At 42.8% G+C, this 17,674-nt stretch overlaps 1 protein-coding gene across 1 annotated transcript; it reads left to right on the top strand.

Moving 5' to 3' along the window:
* The first annotated feature begins 14,597 nt into the window (after positions 1-14,597).
* On the top strand, positions 14,598-16,448 carry LOC139374191 (NK2 homeobox 1). Its single transcript, XM_071115207.1, has 2 exons — positions 14,598-14,964; positions 15,781-16,448. The coding sequence occupies exons 1-2, from the start codon at positions 14,598-14,600 to the stop codon at positions 16,446-16,448; spliced, it is 1,035 nt and encodes a 344-aa protein (XP_070971308.1).
* Positions 16,449-17,674: the final 1,226 nt, after the last annotated feature.

The following is a 17,674-nucleotide window of genomic DNA, read 5'->3' as shown; positions in this document are numbered from 1 at the left end:
TTAGTGTTCTATGATTTAAGGAAGGATCACATAATTCCATCCAGGTCACCGGGAGGGATCAGATAATGAATTATACTCCTGAGAAAAAATGTCATAACTGCAAACAACACACTCTAGGTGGCAGGGGAGCAACTTTGGTTTTAGAAGTGGGGTGAACATAACCAGGCAGGGGGTCTTGGAATCTTCCCTCACAATTGTTTTGGGCATCTAAAGATAATTTTCTGCCTTTCTATTAGGGCTGAACCGCCCAAAAACGTACATCTTTGTCCACAAAGAGTAGTTGAAATTTGTGGTCGAAATTTTAAAACGTGTATTATTCCATATATAATATAATATATAACACTACCGTTCAAAAGTTTGGGGTCACTCAGAAATGTCCTTGTTTTTTAAACAAAAGACATCAAATTGATCAGAAATACTGTGTAGACATTGTTAATGTGATTTTTTTATGGAATATCTACCTAGCCGTACAGAGGCCCATTATCAGCAACTCCAGTGTTCCAATGGCACGTTGTGTTAGAAAATCCAAGTTTATCATTTTAAAAGGCTTATTGATCATTAGAAAACCATTTTGAAATTATGTTAGTACAGCTGAACACTGTTGTCCTGATTAAAGAAGCAATAAAACTGGCCTTTAGACTAGTTGAGTATCTGGAGCATCAAATCAAATTTTTGTTAGTCACATGCACCGAATACAACAGTCGAATAAAACTTTCAGTGAAATGCTTACTTACGAGCCCCTAACCAACAATGCAGTTTAAAAAAATAAGAAATAAAAGTAACAAGTAATTAAAGAGCAGCAGTAAAATAACAATAGCGATACTATATACAGGGGGGTACCGGTACAGAGTCAATGTGCGGGGGCACCGGTTAGTTGAGGTAATATGTACATGAAGGTAGAGTTAACAACAGCAGAGAGTAGCAGCGGTGTGAGGGGTGGGGGGGTGGGGGGGGCAATGCCATTTTTCTGGGTAGCCATTTGATTAGGTGTTCAGGAGTCTTATGGCTTGGGGGTAGAAGCTGCTTAGAAGCCTCATGGACCTAGACTTGGTGCTCCGGTACCGCCTGCCGTGCGGTAGCAGAGAGAACAGTCTATGACTAGGGTGCCTGTAGTCTTTCACAATTTTAGGGCCTTCCTCTGATACCGCCTGGTATAAAGTTCCTGGATGGCAGGAAGCTTTGCCTCAGTGATGTACTGGGCCGTCACACTACCCTCTGTAGGGCCTTGAGGTTGAGCAGTTGCCATACCAGGCAGTGATGCAACCAGTCAGGATTCTCTCGCTGGTGCAGCTGTAGAACCTTTTTAGCATCTGAGGACCCATGCTAAATCTTTTCAGTCTCCTGAATGGGAATAGGTTTTGTCGTGCCCTCTTTATGACTCTTGGTGTGCTTGGACCATGTTAGTTTGTTGGTGATGTGGACACCAAGGAACTTGAAGCTCTCAACCTGCTCCACTGCAGCCCCGTCAATGAGAATGGGGGCGTGCTCGGTCCTCTTTTTCCTGTAGTCCACAATCATTTCCTTTGTCTTGATCACATTGAGGGAGAGGTTTTTGTCCTGGAATCACATGGCCAGGTCTCTGACATCCTCCCTATAGTCTGTCTCGTCCTTGTTGGTGATCAGGCCTACCACTGTTGTGTCATCTGCAAACTTAATGATGGTGTTTGAGTCATGCCTGGCCATGTAGTTATGAGTGAACAAGGACTACAGGAGGGGACTAAGCACACACCCCTGAGGGGCCCCTGTGTTGAGGATCAGCGTGGCGGATGTGTTGTTACCTACCCTTACCACCTGGGGATGGCTCGTCAGGAAGTCCAGGATCCAGTTGCAGAGGGAGGTGTCTAGTCCCAGTGATGAGCTTTGAGGGAACTATGGTGTTGAACGCTAATCTGTAGTCAATGAATAGCATTCTCTCATAGGTGTTCATTTTGCCCAGGTGGGAAAGGGCAGTGTGGAGTGCAATAGAGATTGCATCATCTGTGGATCTGTTGGGGCGGTATGCAAATTGGAGTGGGTCTAGTGTTTCTGGGATAATGGCGTTGATGTGAGGCATGACCAGCCTTCAAAGCACTTCATGGCTACGGTCGGTAGTCATTTAGGCAGGTTACCTTAGTGTTCTTTGGCACAGGCACTATGGTGGTCTGATTAAAACATGTTGGTATTACAGACTCGGACAGGGAGAGGTTGAAAATGTCAGTGAAGACACTTGCCAGTTGGTCAGTGCAAGCTCGCAGTACACGTCCTGGTAATCCGTCTGTTGACCTGTTTAAAGGTCTTACTCACATCGGCTGCGGAGAGAGTGATCACACAGTCTTCCGGAACAGCTGGTGATCTCATGCATGTTTCAGTGTTACTTGCCTCAAAGCGAGCATAGAAGGTGTTTAGCTCGTCTTGTAGGCTTGTGTCACTGGGCAGCTCTCGGCTGTGCTTCCCTTTGTAGTCTGTAATGGCTTGCAAGCTCTGCCACATCCGACAAGTGTCAGAGCCGGTGTAGTATGATTTGATCTTAGTCCTATATTGATGCTTTGTCTGTTTCACGGTTCGTCGGAGGGCATAGCGGGATTTCTTATAAGCTTCCGGATTAGAGTCCTATTCCTTGAAAGCGGCAGCTCTAGCCTTTACCTCAGTGCGGATGTTGCCTGAAATCCATGGCTTCTGGTTTGGGTATGTACATACGGTCACAGTGGGGCTGACGTCATCGATACACTTATTGATAAAGCTGATGATTGATGTGGTGTACTCCTCAATGCCATCGAAGGAATCCCGGAACATATTCCAGTCTGTGTTAGAAAAACAGTCCTGTAGCTTAGCATCTGCTTCATCTGACCACTTTTTTATTGATCTAGTCACTGGTGCTTCCTGCTTTAATTTTTGCTTGTAGGCAGGAATCAGGAAGATAGAGTTATGGTCAGATTTGCCAAATGGATGGCGAGAGAGAGCTTTGTATGCATCTCTGTGTGTGGAGTATAGGTGGTCCAGAGTTCTTTTCCCTCTGCTTGCACATTTAACATGCTGATAGAAATTTGGTAAAACAGATTTAAGTTTCCCTGCGTTAAAGTCCCCGGCTACTGGGAGCGCCGCCTCTGGGTGAGCGTTTTCTTGTTTGCTGATGGCGGAATACAGCTCATTCAATGCTGTCTTAGTACCAGCCTCTGACTGTGGTGGTATATAAACAGCTACGGAAAATACAGATGAAAACTCTCTAGGTAGATAGTGTGGGCTACAGCTTATCTTGAGATACTGTACCTCAGGCGAGCAATAGCTCGAGACTTCCTTAAATATCGTGCACCAGCTGTTATTTACAAAAATGCATAGTCCCCCGCCCCTTGTCTTACCAGACCCTGCTGTTCTATCCTGCCTGTGCAACGTATAACCAGCCAGCTAGCTGTATGTTGATAGTGTCGTCGTTCAGCCACGACTCTGTGAAGCATAGGATATTACAGTTTTTAATGTCCCGTTGGTAGTTTAATCTTCCGCAGAGGCCATCTATTTTATTGTCCAAAGATTACACGTTTGCTAGCAGAATGGAAGGAAGTGGGGGTTTATTCAATCGTCTACGAATTCTCAGAAGACAGTACGCCCTCAGGACCCTTTTTCTCCGTCTCCTCTTCCTGCAAATAACGGGGATCTGGGCCTGTTCCTGAGAAAGCAGTATATCGTTCGCATCGGGCTCGTCAGACTCATTAAAGGAAAAAAAGGATTCTGCCAGTCCGTGGTGAGTAATCGCAGTCCTGATGTCCAGGAGTTATTTTCAGTCATAAGAGATGGTAGCGGCTACATTATGTACATAATACATAAAGAAATTAGTTACAAACAACGCAATTAAACAAACAAACAAAAAACATATTCCACCGGACATTAGACCGGTGTAAATTTGTCCTTTGGTCTGGAGTCCAAATTGGATTGGATTGGATTTTTGGTTCCAACCGCAGTGTCTTTGTGAGAAGTGGTGTGGGTGAACGGATGATCTCCACATGTGTGGTTCCCACCATAAAGCATGGAGTGTGATGGTGTGGGGGTGCTTTGCTGGTAACACTGTCTGTGATTTATTTAGAATTCAAGGCACATTTAACCAGCATGGCTACCACAGCATTCTGCAACAATATCCCATCCTATCTGGTTTGGGCTTTATTTTATCAACAGGGAAATGACCCAACACACCTCCAGGCTGTGTAAGGGCTATTTTACCAAGAATAAGTGTGATGGAGTTCTGCATCAGATGACCTGGCCTCCGCAATCCCCTGACCTCAACCTAATTGAGATGGCTTGGGATGAGTTGGACTGCAGAGTGAAGTAAAAGCAGCCAAAAAGTGCTCAGCATATGTGGGAACTCCTTCAAGACTGTTTGAAAAATATTCCAGGTGAAGCTGTTTGAGACAATGCCAAGAGTGTGCAAAGCTGTCATCCAGGCAGAGGGTGGCTATTTGAAGAATCTCAAATATAAAATATATTTTGATTTGTTTAACACTTTTTGGGTTACTACATGATTCTATTTCATAGTTTTGATGTCCTCACTATCATTCTACAATGGAGTATTTGTATCTCAAAATCATAAAAACAAAAAACTTTATTTAACTAGGCAAGTCAGTTAAGAACAAATTCTTATTTTCAATGATGGCCTTGGAACATGAACAAGGGTAAACTTCCTTGTTCAGGGGCAGAACGACAGATTTTTACCTTGTCAGCTCGGGGATTTGATCTTGCAACTTTTTGGTCACTGGTCCAACACTCTAACCACTAGGCTACCTGCCGCCTCAAAATCCTTGTCTGTGGTTAATCTACAATCTATCTAAATGAAAATTATATATATCTAAAACTAACTTTTATTACCATTTTCAACTATGTAATAACAACCTACATAAAGCCAACACATAAAAACATTGCAGCCTGCAGGTAGAAAATACATTGCGCAGACAGGAATAAATATCTCCCCCGGGAAGCAGAAGGGTTGAGGGGTGTGTTTCATGATTAACAACTCATGGTGTAATTCTAGGAACATACAGGAACTTTTGTCCTTTTGTTCGCCCGACCTAGAATACCTCACATATAAATGTCAACCATATTATCCCAAGAGAATTCTCCTCCGTCATCGCCACGGCCGTTTACATCCCACCTCAAGCCAAAACATTGACCATCCTCAAAGAAACACATATCCTGAGGCTGCATTTATTGTAGCTGGAGATTTTAACAAAACAAATCTGAGGACTAGGCTTCCGAAGTTCTATCAACATATCTACTCGCGCTGCTAAGATTCTCGAACCATTGCTATTCAAACCTCAGGAATGCTTACAAGGCCCTCCTCCACCCTCCTTTCGGCAAATCTGACCACGACTCCATCTTGCTCCTCCCGTCCTATAAGCCGAAACTCAATCAGGAAGTGTCCGTGCTTCGTACTATTCAACGCTGGTCTGACCAATTGGAATCCATGCTTCAGGATTGTTTTGATTACGTGGACTGGGATATGTTCTGGGTAGCTTGCGAAAATAATATAGACGCATACGTGGATACGGTGACTGATTTTAAAAGGAAGTGTATAGGAGATGTAGTACCCACTGTGACTATATTAAAACCTACCCTAACCAGAAACCGTGGATAGACGGTAGCATTCGCGCGAAACTGAAAGCGCGAACCACCGAATTTAACCATGGCAAGGTGACTGGTAATATGGCAGAATATAAACAGTGTAGTCGCATTTCAACAGCTCAGACACAAGACTTATGTGGCAGGGACTACAGACAATCACAGACTACAAAAGCCGAGACCAACGTCTTGCTTCTGGACAGGTTAAACACTTTCTTTGCATGCTTTGAGGATAACACAGTGCCACCGACGTGACCCGCTACCAAGGACTGTGGGCTCTCCTTCTCCATGGCCGACGTGAGTAAAACATTTAAACGTGTTAACCCTTGCAAGGCTGCCGGCCCAGACGGCATCCTTAGCAGCCTCCTCAGAGCATGCCCACACCAGCTGGCTGATGAGTTTACAGGTATATTCAATCTCTCCCTATCCTAGTCTGCTGTCCCCACATGCTTCAAGATGGCCACCATTGTTCCTGTACCCAAGAAGGCAAAGGTAACTGAACTTAATGACTAGCACCCCGTAGTATTCACCTCTGTCATCATGAAGTGCTTTGAGAGACTAGTCAAGGATCATATCACCTCAACCTTAACAGCCACCCTAGACCCACTTCAATTTGCTTACCGTCCCAATAGATCCACAGACCATGCCATCGCCATCACTCTGTGCTGCCCTTTCCCATCTTGACAGAGGAATACTTATGTAAGAATGCTGTTTATTGACTATAGCTCAGCATTCAACAACATAGTACCCTTCAAGCTCATCATTAAGTTCTCCCTGCCTCGAGTCCCTGGGTCTGAACCCAGCCCTGTGGAACTGGGTCCTAGACTTCCTGACGTGCCGCCCCCAGGTGGTGAAGGTAGGAAACATCCCCTACACTCTGCTGATCCTCAACACTGGGGCCCCACAAGTGTGCATGCTCAGCCCCCTCCTGTACTCCCTGTTCACCCATGACTGCATGGCCAAGCACGCCTCCAACGCAATCATCAAGTTTGTAGACGGCACAACAGTAGTAGGCTTGATTAACAATGATGACGAGACAGCCTACAAGGAGGAGGTGAGGGCTCTGGGAGTGTGGTGCATGGAAAACAACCTCTCACTCAACATCAACAAAACTAAGGAGATGATCGTGGACGTCAGGAAACAGCAGAGGGTGCACGCCCCTATCTACATTGACGGGATCGCAGTGGAGAAGGTGGAAAGCTTCAAGTTCCTTGGCATACACATCACTGACAAACTGAAATGGACCACCCACACAGACAGTGTGGTGAAGAAGGCACAACAGAGCCTCTTCAACCTCAGGAGGCCAAAGGAATTTGGCTTGTCACCTAAAACCCTGACAAACTTTTACAGGTGCACAATTGAAGCATCCTGTTGGGCTGTATCACCGCCTGGTATGGCAACTGCCCTGCCCACAACCGCAAGGCTCTCCAGAGGGTGGTGCGGTCTGCCCAACGCATTACCGGGGGCAAACTACCCGCCCTCCAGGACACCTACAGCTCCCGATGTCACAGGAAGGCCAAAAAGATAATCAAGGACATCAATCACCCGAGCCACTGCCTGTTCACCCCACTATCATCCAGAAGGCGAGGTCACTACAGGTGCATCAAAGCTGGGACCGAGAGACTGAAAAATAGCTTCTATCTCAAGGCCATCAAACTGTTAAACAGCCGTCACTAGCACATTAGTGGCTGCTGCCTATAGGCATAGACTAGAAATCACTGGCCACATTAAGGGATGGAACACTATTGACTTTAATCATATTTACATATCTGGCATTACTCATCTCATATGTATATACTGTATTCTATACTATTCTACAGTATCTTAGTCACTTAATAATGTTTACATATCTGTCATTACTTATCTCATATGTATATACTGTATTCTATACTATTCTACTGTATCTTAGTCACTTAATGTTTACATACCTGGCATTACTCATCTCATATGTACAGTGGGGCAAAAAAGTATTTAGTCAGCCACCAATTGTGCAAGTTCTCCCACTTAAAAAGATGAGAGATGCCTGTAATTTTCATCATAGGTACACTTCAACTATGAAAGACAAAATGAGGAAAGAAAATCCAGAAAATCACATTGTAGGATTTTTAATGAATTTATTTGCAAATTATGGTGGAAAATAAGTCACCTACAAACATGCAAGATTTCTGGCTCTCACAGACCTGTAACTTCTTCTTTAAGAGGCCCCTCTGTCCTCCACTCGTTACCTGTATTAATGGCACCTGTTTGAACTTGTTATCAGTATAAAATACACCTGTCCACAACCTCAAACAGTCACACTCCAAACTCCACTATGGCCAAGACCAAAGAGCTGTCAAAGGACACCAGAAACACAATTGTAGACCTGCACCAGGCTGGGAAGACTGAATCTGCAATAGGTAAGCAGCTTGGTGGGAAGAAATCAACTGTGGGAGCAATTATTAGGAAATGGAAGACATACAAGACCACTGATAATCTCCCTCGATCTGGGGCTCCACGCAAGATCTCACCCCGTGGGGTCAAAATGATCACAAGAATGGTGAGCAAAAATCCCAGAACCACACGGGGGGACCTAGTGAATGACCTGCAGAGAGCTGGGACCAAAGTACAAAGCCTACCATCAGTAACACACTACGCCGCCAGGGACTCAAATCATGCAGTGCCAGACGTGTCCCCCTGCTTAAGCCAGTACATGTCCAGGCCCGTCTGAAGTTTGCTAAAGAGCATTTGGATGATCCAGAAGAAGATTGGGAGAATGTCATATTTTCAGATGAAACCAAAATATAACTTTTTGGTAAAAACTCAACTCGTCATGTTTGGAGGACAAAGAATGCTGAGTTGCATCCAAAGAACACCATACCTACTGTGAAGCATGGGGGTGGTAACATCATGCTTTGGGGCTGTTTTTCTGCAAAGGGACCAGGACGACTGATCCGTGTAAAGGAAAGAATGAATGGGGCCATGTATCGTGAGATTTTGAGTGAAAACCTACTTCCATCAGCAAGGGCATTGAAGATGAAACGTGGCTGGGTCTTTCAGCATGACAATGATCTCAAACACACCGCCCGGGAAACGAAGGAGTGGCTTCGTAAGAAGCATTTCAAGGTCCTGGAGTGGCCTAGCCAGTCTCCAGATCTCAACCCCATAGAAAATCATTGGAGAGAGTTGAAAGTCCGTGTTGCCCAGCAACAGCCCCAAAACATCACTGCTCTAGAGGAGATCTGCATGGAGGAATGGGCCAAAATACCAGCAACAGTGTGTGAAAACCTTGTGAAGACTTACAGAAAACATTTGACCTCTGTCATTGCCAACAAAGAGTATATAACAAAGTATCGAGATAATCTTTTGTTATTGACCAAATACTTATTTTCCACCATAATTTGCAAATAAATTCATTAAAAATCCTACAATGTGATTTTCTGGATTTTTTTCCTCATTTTTTCTGTCATAGTTGAAGTGTACATATGATGAAAATTACAGGCCTCTCTCATCTTTTTAAGTGGGAGAGCTTGCACAATTGGTGGCTGACTAAATACTTTTTTGCCCCACTGTATATACTGTATTCTATACTATTCTACGGTATCTTAGTCACTTAATGTTTACATATCTGGCATTACTCATCTCATATGTATATACTGTATTCTATACTATTGTATTGTAGCTTAGTCCGTTCCGCTCAGACATCACTCGTCCATATGTATATATTCTTAATTCATTCCTACATAGATTTGTGTGTATTGGGTATATGTTGTGTAATTAGAGCACTGTCGGAGCTAGAAGCACAAGCATTTTGCTACACCCGCAATAACATCTGCTAATCACGTGTATGTGACCAATACAATTTGATTTAATTTGAAATATCCTGATAAAAATAAATATCCTATAAATCCCATTGGCTATGCATGGCTTCTGCAATGATCTTGAAACATTGTATCAACTATCAACTGGGTCACCCCCGGAACTCGCTTTAGCAAACTTGAACATTGTATAACATTTTCAGGGCCCTCAGTTTCCCACACCAGTGAGCTTGGGACAGACATAGCTGTAGGCTATTCGTGCAAGGGATGAGAAGTAATATGGTTATTTTATGATGTTTCCACTGGATCAGAGCAATACATTTTTCCCTTTCATGCCAAGTTGTTATTGAAAGGGAGAGAGCTGGAAATATTGTTCAAATACATTGAGGAACTATTGTTATTTTCAATTTATTCTAAAAACAGACTGTGTTTACTTTCTGTCTGAGGTAAAGAAAAAATACTTTGAGAAGCTCCATAGCTCATTAGTGGTGGTGAGTTAAGACAATCAGAAATACTATCAGACATCCCCAAGTGGGCACATTTACAGGCCTACAATTGCGTGCAGGCCAGATAGACTAGTCCAACCAAAATGGCGCTGATAGATAGGGCAGCCTTGCTTCTAGCCCTTAGGCAACTTTGCAGTATTTTATTTATTTTTTTATGTGTTATTTCTTACATTATAAGACCAGAAATTGTTTTGTGTTATTACATAGAGCCGGGAATAACTTTTTTTTTTTACAAGCATTTCGCTACATCAGCAATAACATCTGCTAAACACGTGCATGTGACCAATAAAATCAGATTTTTGTTCAAGATTTTTGTTGCCCCTACTTCTATATGTGTAGTCAGGTGTGCATCCTTACTCAAAATTGACAGGAGCACTGCAAACAAAAGACGAGTAATAAATTGACCAAATAGAATGAAATGAACAAAAACTTTTTCTCACAAGTGTAACAACTTGTCCACTCCGACAACGGCAACGGTAAGACTGTAATACTAATATATTGACTGCATTAACATAAATTACTATAACCACACAAACATTAGAAATGATGGGAATTAACAGTAAATGTAGGCTACTACTGGTGGTGTATGTAATGTGGAATTGATGTGGATGGTCCTAAAGCACACCGATGCCCCTTATTGTATCACAGTTCAATGATAAAACTGTGTCATATCCCCTCTATGGTCATTTTTGTTGCACTTTACACATTTATTTTGGGATCCACCCCTGTAAACGTAGTTTGCCTAATGACGCACGAGTGGAGAAGGACCGTCTCATTTCAAGCAAGCGCATTTCCATCCATGTTCACTCTCCTCGCCAACTTGGACCCTTTTCATAAGGACGCGAGAGAGGACGCAGGAGAGAGGACGCAGGATGTGAGCAAATCTAATTGATAAAAGGCCATTGAGATTCTCTATTCCATTCGCCTACTAACGAATTGACATCTCCTCGACCTCGTTTCAGGGTCACGGAGGAGAGTGGGTGAAGTACGGAATTGTGCCCAAATGAGAAAAGGTCTGAGTCCTTTCTTGATATTATTTTTCAGTAGTAGTATGACGCCGCATGAACGATCAGTGCCCAAACAACAATATGAACCAGGAACAAAGGTTCGGTGCCCCCCTCCACGCGCCACTTCAAAGTCTCCTCATTATTCCGGAGAAATTAGTGCGAGCATTTTGACTAATGAATGTTAATTGACCATAATAGCCGTGTTCCAGAACAGAAAAGAGGTCCTGATTTAGATAATTGAGAAATCCTTTTGAAATTCAGCAATTAAGGAAGTCATATATCCCAGAGGAAACGTGTTATGATGCTAATTGCCCGTAATTGCATGTAGGCCTCCTATGTGGAACAGCTGAATTGTCACTGTAAGGTGCGCTCACCTGTCGTCGAGAAATTATTTACTGAGAGCATCTAGGGATATGAGATTATATTGTTCCTTTTAAAATGCACTTCTCCTTGACCTCAATACAGTAATAATGGCGAAGACCTGAGCTATGGCAATGTATGCAAATGTTTGCATGTTGTGATTTATAATGCCATTGAGAAGAGGTTGACATTGGGATGAATAATAATGTAGATTGGTTATGGAACCAATTTTCGTGGAAACTGTTTTGTGTTGCTGTGGTTCACTTTGGGTAGAATCCTGAACCGTTTTTTACGGATAAATATCAATGAGCGATTAACGCGTAAAAGCGGTATTACGCAGGATTATGCTCAGAGCTTGGAGTCAGCAAACAAAGAGGGATAATCAAAATATTCACCCTTGTTTCCTCTATCGGGCACACGTGCTATTGTGATATAATATTATTGCAATTTGACAGTATGTGTAATGGTTTAATGCTATCAGAAGTGACACCATGCGTCGTATCACTCTGGTTTGTTTGAAATAGATGTGACCACGGCAGGTTTGTCAAACGTGTGATTAACGAGACTAAACTGTCTAACGTTGGCACGATGAAAACCACCGATACTAGACATCTATTCAATATGTATTTCACATCATAGCCACCAGAAGACGCTGTCTTGCTGTCTTTCTTCGGTCCAATGTATGTCCAGGGCCTCGACATTCAAACGAGAAAGGCTTATCAACACCGAGACTGTTTGTTCTGCTTTCCTAAATTCCTCGATGTGTTTTATTCGACATCACGTCAATTGAATGTTTTCTTCTCGTTTATAAACCTATATAAATGATCTCCAGCGTGCACTGCGGTACGGATAAAACATTGAAAGTAGGACTGCACATTACCAAACTATTTCCATCTATAATTTCCTGAATATCTTGGAATTTTTTTTTTTTTTAATCAAGTAAATAGCCAAATCAGATTTCTTCCTTTGCACTCCGAAATGTATAAATCCATCCAACATATTATACTATATCCCAGCCAATTCATTTCCACAACCGCATGCAGGCTTAAGCTGAGGCGATACGAGGATATGCCCTCTGACTGTCATACCAATGTATTTTGAAAAGCCTATTGGAGAGGACGATATCAACGAGAACACTGTTACAGTAATAATGACGTTATCATTAGTAGGCTAGTAATATTGATAACCGTACGTGTAGTGTTATTTATTGTTGTTGTTGTCGATTGCTGTTTCTATTAACAGGACTATGGTTGTTCATATAGTTTCATTTCATAACAATCATAACAATCATAACAATGAACACTTGTAACAGTTATTATTATGAAATATGATTAATATTGAGTGAGTTGTTTATTTCGTGGGGTGTCAAGGCATGAAAGCGGATCTACTGCCTTCCTGTATACGTTTAGATGTTATACTTCAGTTTTAGTTTTTCCTGGCAGAAATAATACATATGAAACAAAGCATGTATAAAAACAATGTTTATGACAACGCAAATGAGAGATAAGAAATTCACGCAAGGGGCATCATTTAGGTCATCGTAGCCAAAACAACAACAAAAAAAGGCATCTTAATTAATAACGTAATAAAACAACAACCAAAATCAGAGGCTTTAGGCTACGTACAATAACAAAAAAAATTGTTTACATTTTTTGTTGTTGTAAAATAACAAAACAATAATCAACAGTCAAGTCATGCAGACAGATTGATTAACCATGTTATTATTATTATTGTTATTGTTGTTGTTGTATTCCACCCACATCAATGTACAACGTCCTCAATAATGGAAAGTTATAGGCTACAATTAGCCTACTTCCTTCAATTTATTTGTATATAACATTTTTGTCATGCTCCTTGAATAAAGTGAACAAAACACTGTCCTTTGATTATAGCGCGCGTAACTCGAACTACACCAAATATTCCTTCCTTTGACATGAAAATAGTTTAGGAAAAATCGAATTCTATGGTCATGCCAGGACTGCGGCCTTTCCCTGTAGTATCATTTTTCGTTGGAAAGGTGAAGGGGAAACTAAGCACATTTGACTTTTACGCATCCATGAGCAGTGCAATCTGATTGAGTTAGACCATTATGGCTCCTTGGGCATCAGGGCGAGAGGCGGCTCACTGAGGACGACTACCTGGCGTGTGGTGTGGTTCTCCCTGCCTATCTACTGCTGCAGAAGGAGAGTACAGATACTTGAGCGCCGTTAACTTTACAAGAGAGCCTCTCCTGAAACGCATTTTCGTTTGACTGGCTGCATGGCTGTCTGATCTGAGACGACGAGACGAGTGGAGCATCCGGATTTGGGGTGACACGCCGCTCTCTCTCCTCGCGCTCAACTAATGATAACAAATAGAAAAGGGGTTAATCATTCACGCGCTGCCACTTAACACGCGGATGTGTATTTGTTTACTTATCCGTCAATTTTCCTCCCTTGTAGCAGAGAGCAAGTGCACTTTTGCATGTTTGAGTAAGATGCGAGCATAATGCAAACACGTCTGCAATCAACCAGAAGCCTCTCACGCCCATTAAAAGTCACTAGTTCAACTCAAGCTTTTCTCAGAGTACAGAGCTTGTGTCCTAAATGGCACCCTATATTCCCTATCGTGCACTATTGACCATCAGCAAAGAAACGTGGTTAAAAAAGTACACTAAATATGAAATAGTGTGCCATTTGGGAAGTGGTCGGGGTGGGTTCCCCAGCTATGAGACTCTCAAGTCCGTCTAGGCCCCTTTTCATCAAGAGGTCTTCGTAAACATCACTACAGTTAATAAAGTGCATTGTGGTGCATGTGCCCACTGCTATCATTATACTGCTGCGTGTTTGTCAACCACAACACAACAAACCCACCTACCTACTGCTAATAAAGTAGCCTACCTACTATCAATAGCCTATAATACACAGGTAGCCAATGTGCATGCACTTTGGTTTATGGAATTGTGGGAGGGAAGCTACAGAGCACATTCTGTAGCTTGGCCAACATGTAAGTCAAATTATGCCTTTGGGTGCAACGAGGTTGAAAGGAGAGGAGGATAGAGCTGCTTTGTATTGTTGCCCTAGTTGGTGATGCCCCGCCTCTGATGCTAGACTTAAACCTGGCACCCTGCTAAAACAAACGGAAGCCAGCAGCACCAAGCTCAGCCCAGCTCAGCTCAGCTCCCACTCAATGCAATTAAGGCGGAATTCAGTCGACTCTCCTACCTACGTGTTCATCTAGCAAGGATCGACGTTGAGTCAACAGGAACCAAAGAGAGAGAGAGAGAGAGAGGGGCTTTGGTCCCCCCAAAAAAACAGAAGGAGAGATTGCCTAGCCTTCTAATTTCTCCCCTCTCCACCTGCCCCAGAACAATGTCGATGAGCCCTAAGCATACGACTCCTTTTTCTGTTTCCGATATCTTGAGTCCTCTTGAGGAGAGCTACAAGAAAGTAAGTATGGAGAATAACAATTTAGGGGTACCTCTCGCGTCTTACCGGCAACCGCAGGTGTCTCAGGCGGCGATGCAACAGCACCACATGGGCCATAACGGGACTGTGTCCGCAGCGTACCACATGACCGCGGCAGGGGTGTCCCAGCTGTCACACACCGCGATGGGGGGCTACTGTAACGGCAACCTAGGCAACATGAGCGACCTGCCTCCCTACCAGGACGGTATGAGAGGCAGCGCCACTGCCACCGGCTGGTACGGAGCCAACACAGACCCACGATTCTCCACGAGTAAGTATACATTTTAGTCTGCATGAAGCCGAACAGCTGAGGGTATAGCTTTTTTTATTAAGCATTATTAAGCAAGTACGCTAGTCTACACTAGAGCCATATGCTCTAGTCTGCACTGAAATTAGCGATAGAAATTACTGAAACTCTTTGTTGTTGCTTTCAGTTTTTGCATCGATACTGATAGGTTATTGTTTCACTAAGAGGGAGTGTTGGGTATATTCATTGTTAATCGCCCAATTTAGTGACCCACTCTGTGCCTTTTTTTGCCAGTCTAACAATATCATGTTTACCATGGATATAGGAACACGTTTCATAGAAAGCTGACACCACCTGAAAATGTCCTTCACTTTTTTCGTTTATGATACATTTAGGCCAAGATTGATGCTTCTAATAGTCTATTTGATTTAAGAGTATTGTCACTCCGGTCTGTAAAGATATATTACCTGTTGGTGGTTTCTACTCTATTGTGAGTAGCCCACAGAGGTTCATGCACCTGTCACGTGGGGGTGTATCGAATGCGTTATTAGCCTATTATTCATCTGATTGCACTAAATATATAAACGATATAATTCCGTTAAAATAGGCTATTAATTATGGTTAGGTCATTTGTCCGTTAGGAGACAGACCTGTGAGTGACGTGATCATGTTAGCCTCAGTTTTTAAGGAAGGGTCATATTCCGACACGTTTTAAATTCAATTAATTCACATTGAGTATTATTTTATGGTTAAAGGTATTGAAGCGTTATAATAATATTATTTTTTATTATTATTGTTATCATAATCATCATCATCTCACTGGCCTATTTCTGCTTTCAGTCTCCCGCTTCATGGGCTCTTCCTCGGGCATGAACATGGGCAGTATGGGCAGCCTCGGCTCCCTCGCGGATGTGGGCAAAGGCATGGGCCCGCTGTCAAGCACCCCGAGAAGGAAGAGACGCGTGCTGTTCTCTCAGGCTCAGGTCTACGAGCTCGAGCGGCGATTCAAACAACAGAAGTATCTCTCGGCGCCCGAGAGAGAGCACCTGGCGAGCATGATCCACCTCACCCCCACCCAGGTCAAAATCTGGTTCCAGAACCACCGGTATAAAATGAAGAGGCAAGCTAAGGACAAAGTGTCGCAGCAGCAGATGCAACAGGATAATAGTTCCTGTCAGCAGCAGTCCCCTCGGCGGGTGGCCGTGCCCGTGTTGGTGAAAGACGGCAAGCCATGCCAAGGCAGTGCCCACACTCCAACCACTACTGTCCAGACACACCACCAGCAAGGGGCCAATGTTATGATCATGTCCAGTAATGGTTCAGGCCTAGGCCAGCACCAGGGCCAGCAGGTGGTTAGCGCAGATCACTCTCCAGACCTAGCACATCATTCGACCAGCCCGCCGTCTCTCCAGACCCAGGTAGCTAGTCTCTCTCACCTGAACTCATCCAGCGCCGAGTACGGGACAGCCCTGCAGTGTTCTGCTCTCTTATACGGCCGGACATGGTGACAGCAAGACAAACTATGATCACAAACAAACAACACTGTTGTCAAAGCTTTCGCAGAAAAGTCCCTCAACAGACAAACTAACAAACTCGGTTACTTTGTATACATTTTCAACAACACCACTTGGTGCATTTGGTTCACGCTCTTCTAAATCGTTATTTACTCTTTCGGAAAGCCATGTTGGATGCGGACAGTAGGAGGGGAAGAAAGAAACTTGAAAGACGAAGTGTCGAGTCCATGCGATTTCAAGACTCGCCTTGAAGGTGGATTTTTTATTTATGTAAATTATACTGAGAAGGTATAAACGGCTTACGTCAAGAGGTAGGCCTTCTCCTGTGTGTAGGTCATTGGGCTAAAGGTCTCAATAGAAAAACTGTGGGTGCTTTTCAACTTTTGTCACAGAAGACTCTGGTTTATAATAGATTTAATGTAAAACGTAGCTTGTATATTTCTGTCAAAGTTTTGAATTGAACATATAGCCTAGTTTTTAGCAATCTGTTGTACAAAGTTTTTATGCTTTTGATGGTTTGTTGTTGGTTCTTTTAGTTCTATCGGTATTTGTACGTTTTATTTACTTGTAACTTATATAGATATTTTACTTAAATACAGCCAAACAATCCTATTAATAAATTATGGAAATAAAATAATTCACATCCATTTATTGAAATTGATTTGTATACTGTTTCAGAGAAGAATATATAGGCCTACGAGAAACCTTGAAAATGTGTTTTCAGAAAATGATATAGGCCTATTAACAACATAATTTTCAACTTATTATTATTACTATTATTATTATTATGTTATTTTTTTCTATATTTTTTTTAAATGTAACCTTTATTTAACTAGGCAAGTCCGTTAAAAACAAATTCTTATTTACAATGACGGCCTACCGAGGAACAGTGAGTTAACTGCATTGTTCAGTGGCACAACGACTGATTTTTACCTTGTCAGCTCGGGGATTCGATTCAGCAACCTTTCGGTTACTGGCCCAACGCTCTAAACAATGGGCTACCTGCTGCCCCAAAACAGTGTCTATAACCCACTTTAGCTTGTCGATTCAGTAGGCCTCAATTTATACCGACATTATTTAGCTGTTTTATTAGAATAGCCTATGTTAACCACACACAACATTGGCTTATATGCATGACTAATGAAAACCTGTTCCTTGACTAGGTGTAATCCAAATTGCTGTTACAATATGCTTGCTTGGTAGACTAGCCTACATTGCTA

The sequence above is a fragment of the Oncorhynchus clarkii genome, chromosome 19, assembly GCF_045791955.1.
Source record: "Oncorhynchus clarkii lewisi isolate Uvic-CL-2024 chromosome 19, UVic_Ocla_1.0, whole genome shotgun sequence".
NCBI classification, from domain to species: Eukaryota; Metazoa; Chordata; class Actinopteri; order Salmoniformes; family Salmonidae; genus Oncorhynchus; species Oncorhynchus clarkii.
The sequence above is the reverse complement of the archived record's forward strand: the minus strand, read 5'-3'. Positions and strand labels throughout refer to the sequence as shown.